This window comes from Sinohyriopsis cumingii, chromosome 2, assembly GCF_028554795.1.
Source record: "Sinohyriopsis cumingii isolate HCF-2022 chromosome 2, ASM2855479v2, whole genome shotgun sequence".
Classification (NCBI taxonomy): Eukaryota; Metazoa; Mollusca; class Bivalvia; order Unionida; family Unionidae; genus Sinohyriopsis; species Sinohyriopsis cumingii.
In genome coordinates this window covers 99,377,791-99,386,842 of record NC_142962.1, presented here as the reverse complement: position 1 = coordinate 99,386,842, position 9,052 = coordinate 99,377,791, and the positions used below count along the sequence as shown (strand labels likewise).

General features: G+C 34.4%; 1 protein-coding gene across 1 annotated transcript; it reads left to right on the top strand.

Moving 5' to 3' along the window:
- Positions 1-969: 969 nt before the first annotated feature.
- LOC149805460 (insulinoma-associated protein 1a-like) lies at positions 970-5,262 on the top strand. The gene has a single exon (XM_089950050.1). The coding sequence runs from the start codon at positions 1,241-1,243 to the stop codon at positions 2,549-2,551; it is 1,311 nt and encodes a 436-aa protein (XP_089806176.1). The 5' UTR covers positions 970-1,240; the 3' UTR covers positions 2,552-5,262.
- Positions 5,263-9,052: the final 3,790 nt, after the last annotated feature.

Genomic DNA, 9,052 nt, shown 5'->3' with positions numbered 1-9,052 from the left:
TGTGTTCGGTGGGAGAAGAGTTGGTTGGGATGACAAATAAATATGGTACATGTAAAATTAATAGATGAATGTTTGTTATTTCTGTTTTAAAAGAAATTTGGAGTTGTGGTTATAAGAGAGTTTATTTCTGACTTTAAAATAAAGACATTAAACATGTGTCATATATTTTCTGAAAATAAATCCTTTTGTTTGCAAAACGAAATTTTTTTATGTTATAATGATGTAGAGGTAGAACTGAGTTAACAACATGCCCGTTTCTATTTCTAGAAATGCACAATTTTTATTTATAAAAAAACAATTTGTTTATTTATTTATTGTATAGCATATATAGACACCGTTTACTAGAAATATTCACATTGTTTTTGTCTGATGAATATGGCTAAATATAGCCATAATTTTGTCAAAACAAAACTTAACGCAGCAAAGACATTAGATATACATAATGATTAAGTCATCTTTAACATAACTCAGTCTAAAACCCTTGGGAAATTTTTCCGCAAACACGGAAATTCCGTGACAGATCTTTGTAGTTTATAAATTAAAATGTGCTGTTATTCCACAGTTTTCGAGTTGCGTTGCCTTTATTTCATTGTGCACCCGATCGATGTTATCATATCAAGGTAGGAAATAACCTGCGGTCTAAATAGTCGAACTCAAAAACAATTATCCGCCATGAAAATACCGGCACTTAGTCAAACATTTACGTTTCTAGCCTTGATTAATTCGAGAGAAAACTACTTGACGAACATTACTGCAGTGAGAGAACAGGGGCGTTCACTAAACGGCTGGTCCAATAAATTGCTGGCGATCGAACAAAGTGTCGTCTGCTTGGAGACGAATGCAAAGAAGGGAGAATGACAGATCGCACGCGATTAAGGGGTGGGGCTTAAAGGCACGCGCTCCTTCAGAGTCTGGTGGTATATAAACAGAAATTTGAATTTTTTCGTCGGATCTGGTCATTATTATAAACATGTGAAACTATACAAACTTATGTGTGGCTTTTGAAGCAAATATACATACTGAAGTTCGCATTTTCGAATATTTTCGGACCAAATCCCCTTGTTGACTTTCGTTTATCTTTCGTTGCAAATTTTGTAAATTTTATTTTGTAAAGTTTATTCATATACATAAACATAAACTGGCGATTTCGCCAAAAGTGCCTTATATTTCAATGAACAGAAGCTAGTGACAGAGACGCTGAAGATCTTATTTTCGATTCTTTCATTTCAACAAGAACAACATGCCGAGGGGATTTCTAGTGAAGAGGACCAAACATATTACTGCATATTCCTATAGAGTGCGACATCTTTCAGATGACGACCGGAGTGAAAGTGGTTCCGATCAAGAATATCCGACTTGTTTCGGATCACCAGACTCTGGATATTCTGCGAGTCCTATCCCTAGATATCTACGAGAGAAGTATGTATCCAGCTTCCACAAAGATAATGCCTCTGCAAAATCAACAATCCTCTCACCGATATCCGTAAGCACAGGCACATACCCTTCTCCTCTATATTACTCTGCCTTCGACCGTCTGAGTGTTTCAAGCAGTTCCCCCTTGCCTCAGAATTTAACGGTGACGGACTCGGCAACTTTTTCGCCGTGCAGCCCTAGCAAAAAGCGCGGGAGTACAGATACTGGTCAAAACGAAGATTCCAAACCAAAGACTCCCAAAAAGCCCAAGGCAGCTAGGAAAATCAACTTCGACGAAGACACGAGTTCTCCCGTCTCAGGCACCATCATCCGCGCCTTGAGTGATATGTATGAAGAGGAGGGGAAAGTCGTATGCGGGGATATTGACAGCCGGTTCAACTACGTAGAAGTCACCCCTGAAGCGAAGGCAGAACTTGAGAAAATCGAAAATAAGATCGGAGATTACATATGTCAGCTGTGTAAGGAACATTATGACGACGCATTTCAACTGGCCCAACATAGATGCTCAAGAATTGTGCACATAGAATACAGATGCCCAGAATGTGACAAGGTCTTCAACTGTCCGGCAAATCTGGCTTCTCATCGGCGATGGCATAAGCCTAGACCAAACGGCTTAGTCAAAGCTTCCAGCCCTGCCAACATTCTTCCCGCCACTGTTAACCAGGATCAGACGAATGGAAATCCAAGCAGTCTTGTAGATCAAGGTGAGACCGTTTTACCATTAGAGGACGGGCAATACTCCTGTGCAAAATGTGGAAAGAAATTTAAGCGTCGAGCATATTTGAGGAAGCATATTGCGAGCCACGATACAGAGCCATCATTTCCATGCCAATACTGCGGAAAACAATTCGTGAATGAAAATCTACGTGCAAAACATGAATTCTTGCATACGTCCGGAAACAAAGAACTGACCTGCACAATTTGTAACCAAGAATTTTTGGATAAAGACACCTTGGAAAAACATGTTGGAAACCACGCCAATGACATTTACTCGTGCAAGTATTGTGACAGCACGTTTTGCACGTCTCCGGGCTTGACCCGCCATATTAACAAATGCCACCCGACTGAGAATAGACAAGTAATTCTGCTCCAACTTCCTATCAATCGGCCATGTTGACGTTCTGTCGTCTGCTTCCGCAACAACGTGTGCCTTTTTGTATTCGAAGTAACAAATATTGTGCCTTGTAAGTAGCATTGTTACGAACTTGCATGGTGTTACACTTTGTATAATGCCAAAAATGTTCAATGTATTTTTATAGTCTTTTTTTATGGAAGATAAGGTTGTGATTAAATGCCTAGTCAAGCAGATAGATCGAGGTTAGTGAGAAACGCTCAGTATAATTAGCTCAGATATCAGGCCTACTTATAGTTGACGATATCTATGTCAATAAATTGTAAATATTTAAGTGGTATTAAAAAAGATAAAAGATAGGTGATAGATTCAAATATTAAATATAAAATCTTGAGTCAGTGGCTATTCTACTGTTTGATTGATTTTTAATTTATCTTTTTCTAAAGTTTTATTTATCAACAGTTAATTTTTTTTTATAAAGTGTGCAATCTAGTTGAAATTTTATGTGTATTTCTATTGTGGCAATTTTGTTTAACTCTTACAGTGCAATTCCCGTAATATATATATTTTATATCATTTAATAGTTTAATTTGTGCAATTCAGATTTACACAATATGGTATTTATATTTTTTAAGAGTGCAATTATATATTTGATTTGCTTTTATATTACTTTGTGCAATATTATTTCCTTATTTTATAACAAATTATTCATCTAAGTTCAGCATTTATAGAGAATTTATCCTTATATTTAGTTGTGCAATTTCTAGCTGTTCTAGTCGGATCGGTGCAATTCCATTTTACAATCTTTAATTTTTATTTTTACAAAGTGTAACTGACTTTTTTTATACATATTTTTATGTTGTTTAGTTCACTTTTGAAAATATTTATGTTTATTTTTGTGCAATATTGGTTTGAAGAGCTTTTCACATTTTGCACACTGTAGTCCGAGTTTCAAAACTACGGTGCATAGATTTATTTTTATTATATTTTTTAAAACAGTATTTCTTTAATGCCCACGATTCTTTCATTTTTTTTTTGTATCGTACGGTATATATTTCTATCTGTATTTAATTTATTATTATAGTTATCAATCGGAGAATAGCCATTTGATTTCAAGTAAAATTTAATTAAATTTATACCTTGATTGCCAAAATAAGTACAATAACTGCATTACTGTGTTATATAAGTCAAAAGTCAAATATCGTATTTTATATTTAGTCAGTAGAAAATATAAATGTATTTACAGTCAGTCATGTTTGCACATTTCGTTAAAGTCATAAATTATTTAAACAGAGTTTTGCATTTTAAAAATATGTGATTTATTTAACTGTTTTATTTATTTCATATTAGAAGTAGAAAGAACATGGTTTACACTTGTTTATCACAACTTAGTTTAATATATTTTTAAGCTGGTACAAATTCATTTTCTGTAATACATTGGCTTATATCGTAGAGATGTTCTGTACAATATGGTGTAAATACTCAAAGTTATTGATACTTTTGACAATTCTTTATTGAAATGTTTTTCTTAGTCACCCCGGCACCCAAATGGCGAAGTTAAACTTTCAAATCACATGTCAATTGCATTGACATACATAGCAATACCGTATAGTGCCGAAGTGTCTCATGCCGCTGCATTGTTAACAAAGAGAACTGAGGATAAACCACATTTTTAGCTGCTATTCAATATCAATATGAAGTGTTTAAAACTGAGAGAGAGAGAGAGAGAGAGAGAGAGAGAGAGAGAGAGAGAGAGAGCAAATGGTACAGACTTTAATATCTGCATGCGCGGTAGATTCACCTTTTCGCACGTTTATTTTGTTAATAGAACTCGCACATTCCACCTGTGCGTTGTATTTACCCAGCACAGCTGGGTGTTAATAAAGTGGTAACAAAATGTTATTTTTCATTTTATGTTATTTTCAGACTAAGAAAAACATTTTATTGCGTAGCTGCTCATGTCTGAACCCAAAACATTCAATAACGGTTACTTATAAAGTCTAAAACAAGTATATACAAAGAACAATTTTGACAGTCAACAAACTTATAGAAACAAAAGCTTTACCTTTACGCGTTTGGAATTTTTTGTAATATCTTGATTTAGAAACTTCTTGTGTTATTTTTTGTTGTTGCTGCATTGATTGTTATTTAATGTTCTAAGAACCATTTAATCAATAATGAAATGCTTTTAGAATACTAAAAGAACATACCAAGTAATTGGTTTATATTTCCCTAGTGATCCATCGAAATAATAAAAAATTCTGCCCATATTTTGTTATGCACCGTTTAAGGTATACCACAGAACACGTAAAATATATGCAGACAATGATGAAACTAAATTTGTTTTAAAATGTTTTCAGGACATTCACAAAATTTGAGCGTTTTTGATTAATGAGTTCATATTCTCATGATTTTGTTTTCATATTTTGGCACATGAGTACATTTTGAAGGATAAGTTTGTGTGAATTTATAAAATTTCGGCGTGATATTGAATATCTTCACTTCACTTTGTTGACATTTCAGTGTTTCAGTAAGTCATGAATTTTTGTTTCAGACGTAAAAGAATTGTGATTTGAAACCTCAATTTGCCAGTGATTGCCTTATATTTTACCGAATAATCAACTGTGTATTTTTGTCTGTTTTTATCACTGATATATCCTTTATACTTGTATTATCAACCGGTAAAACTAAAATGAGGCCTTGTCAATTTGTACTATACTATTTTTGTATTGTAAGTAATTTTTGTGAGATTTGAAATAAAGATTTTTTTAAAAAAAACATTCTCTCACTGTTGTGCCCAAATTTCTTTGTTCTGCCTCTACTCGAGACTCCCCGCCAGTTTACGGTTATTTCTTTGTCACCCGGAGCTGTTAGTCACCGTTACCCGGGTATCACGTGACCAACTGCATTGTTTGTTGGTTGGCGCTCGACAGCAAGACATCTGGCACGCTTTCGCATAAAGCACACCATGTGTGCATTGGTGTGAAAACATCAAACAATTTGACGCATCAATTACTGTTGAGATATAATCTCGAAATAAGAAGGGAGACATTTTACCTTCAGTACTTTGTAATTGTACAGTTACCTTTATTCTGCAAATCCCTACGCTTAGGACATTAGCGCTACCTCAGCGGTACCTCTGCGATTATTCGGCACTATCTAACAAAGACGACAACTGGTCCATGATCACCGTGAGATTGTATTATTGTAAACCAGCATGAATCACTACAGAAATTGCTCTGTAACGGTAAAATTCTGGTCAATAAAGTTGAGAGACATTCATGACTACTTTCCAAGTCTTTCGTTAAGAGAAAAGCAAGGTCAGAAGAAGCAGATATGCGTGGGCATAAACGTGATGTCATTAATGTCTGTCGGATTAGTCAGAAATTGAATAAAGTCTGTATTCAACCGCTCACCACCATACATCCCTCCCTCCATCTTTCTATCCAAGCAACCGTCCGTCCATATCTATCTATCGTTCTATCTATCTGTCTGTCTGTCTGTCTGACTGTCTGTCTGTCTACCTATCTATCTGTCTTTCTATCTGTCTGTCTATCTATCTATCTGTCTGTCTACCCCTCTCTCCTCTCTCTCTCTCTCTCTCTCTCTCTCTCTCTCTCTCTCTCTCTATATATATATATATATATATATATATATATATATATATATATATATATATATATATATATATATTCACACACACTTCGAAGCAACCTTCCGTCTTTAATTGTTCCATCCAAGCAATCGTCCGTATGTATGTCTGTCTGTATATCACAGCTCACCAGTAGTGTAGTGCTGTGGAAATAGCGTGCCTTTACTTTTTAGCTCTCGCCATTGTCCCCCACCCACGCATCTGAGTAACATAAGTTCCCTCAATTTATTGTGTTCTCTCACTTCTTTGTTTAGCACTACACCAATGCAACTCTCTTATATCAGAAACTTTTTTCTTCAAAAGTCGAATGGAATAACTGTGTATCGCTCCATTCGCATACATACTCTATTTACTTGCCTGCATACTTTTTTGAACAACAAACGTTATTAAGGCATAAACAAAATGTAACAACTGTAATTCAAAGATAGTTGCACTGCTTGGTAATTATAGAAGTATACGGCATTTAGTCCTTACAATGCCGTATACTTTTGAAATTACCAAGCAGTGCAATTATCTTTGAATTACAGTTGTTACTCGATAGATGAGTATCTTAGATGAAACGAAATTTCATATAATTGCACAGATTTTATAAATCCTAAAAGATGATACAAAATACAAAGAAAAAGAAAAACGCATTGCATTGGTATGATTATGGTTACCACGCTGGACAACTAGCCCACAAAACTAGCATGGGTTTAAATAGCATTTATGCCTAATTAATGTACAGAAACATTCGTTTTCCCCAACTGAACGAATTTAAAAAAAAAAAAAAAACAGAAGGAAAGACAACTCTGCTGACACACAAATACGAACACCAAGACGTGTCTATGCAGAGCAGTTCTCTAATCAGTATCACAAAAAGATCAACTCCTGAATATAAAGATAATAAACAAAATTGGAATTTGTTTGAAAGAGTTCTGATATTTTGATCTAAAAGTCAATGAAGTATGTTGTTTCTCATGGATACCTCGTACTTGAAAGATTTGTTTCTCTAATATTTTCAGTTTTGCTTATATCGCAACTCTTGTCAATTTAGCATATTCATTTCTGTGTATATCTGCCCATCTCTCTGCTACTTTTAATCGATCCGTTCTTTTCCTCTCGGGTTCGAATCCCAACCGAGTCATACCAAAAACTTTTAAAAATGGTACTAGCAGCTGCCTCACTTGGCACTCAGCATTAAAAGGTTCTTTCAGTCTTAGGACTGGTCGTCCTGGTGTCAGAATAATGTGACTGGGTCGGACATGATGCCCCAGTGGTTGACATCACTATAAACTTGCACCCAGCTGACACCATAGCGATATGACTACCAATGTTAAACCTACATTAAAAATACCCCCCCCCCCCAAAAAAAAGCGCAACAAAACAAAATATAAAAAAATAATTCACCCCAACCCAACCCCCAACAAACAAACAAAAAACAACGTTATCCGTTCTTAGGCATATTTACATATGCACGATGACGCGCAATCGCTTATAATTCGCCGCTAACGATGAACAGAAGTCATATGATCTGACACAACACAATGCATACTCTGATTTGAAATTTATGATGAATTCATAGCTCAGACCCTGATCGCTGTGTCTGTTTATTTGTTGCGGGGAATATATAAACTCGAGCAAACACTGTTATATGCAGATATTGAAGGTATTATTTATTTTTTGCAGCACCCACAATCATGTTGAATTCAATTGTTCAGCCGATATGTATGATTAGAAGCAAAGAAATGGGCCTATTGTATACATTGTTTTATTTACCTGGTTAACATTGAAATCATTAGTCATTGATGGTTTTATTTCCGTATCTCCTTTCTTCATTCATTCATTCATTCATTCATTCATTCATTCATTCATTCATTCATTCATTCATTCTCCTCGTTGTCTCTATTTTATTACTTCGTTATCTTTCTTTCTTTCTTTCCTTTTTTCTTACTTTCTTTCTTTCATCTTCTCGTCTCTATTCCATTTCTTTGTTATGCCTTTATTCGTTTTTCTTTTTTGTTCAGTGGTTTCGATTAGTTCCTCTTTTTATCATTTTCTGTCTTTCTTTCGTTTATACAGTTTTTAAAGTTCCAATTATGTTAAAGTTACATTAAAAAAGGTGTTAGTTCAAGAGTAGTATAGTTTATCGTATAATGCAAGAGAGAGAGAGAGCAATTGTAAAGGATTTCTCAAAATTTGTGGACAAATTTTAAAAAGAAATTTGTTAGCACAAGAGCAGATTTCAATCTGCTTAACAACTTTTGAATTGGAATTAGACATACTGTACAAAATTTGTGTGTGTGTGTGTGTTCAATTTGCCTGTGATTTGTGAAACATTATACATTTTTTACAATGATAGTATTAAAAATTAAAGCTTTAATTTTATGAAACTGGATAAATAAATATAAAATTTTGGGTAATTTTAATAAATGTAAATGCTATAAATTTATATAAAGTATTTGACTTTTTAAATTTATTTTGTAAACATCAAGCAATTTTTAAACTCAGCTTAAAACCTAATATATATAATATCACAGATAATATAAGATAAATGACTATAATTATGAAGTTAAGACAGATTGTCCATAAATCTTCTGCAGCAGCTCATTTCTCAACTGCAAATGTGTCGATTATCCATCACATTAATGGTGGAAACAGTGCCAAGCACTATGCACAAGGGACGCAGATGTGTACTGATAGCTTACATGCTCACGACCACGTGAACAAAAATTAGATATAATACTGTATTCATATATGCGCCGTCTTAATCTTGCAAAAGAATCTCTTAAAATGTAACTCATTTTCATAAAGAAATTGTAATCTCTAACCATAACGTGGAGTTTTGATTGAAATGAAATTGTGCATGACTTAATTCTTTCCTCAGCGAACATCTTCACGGGACAAAACGGCTG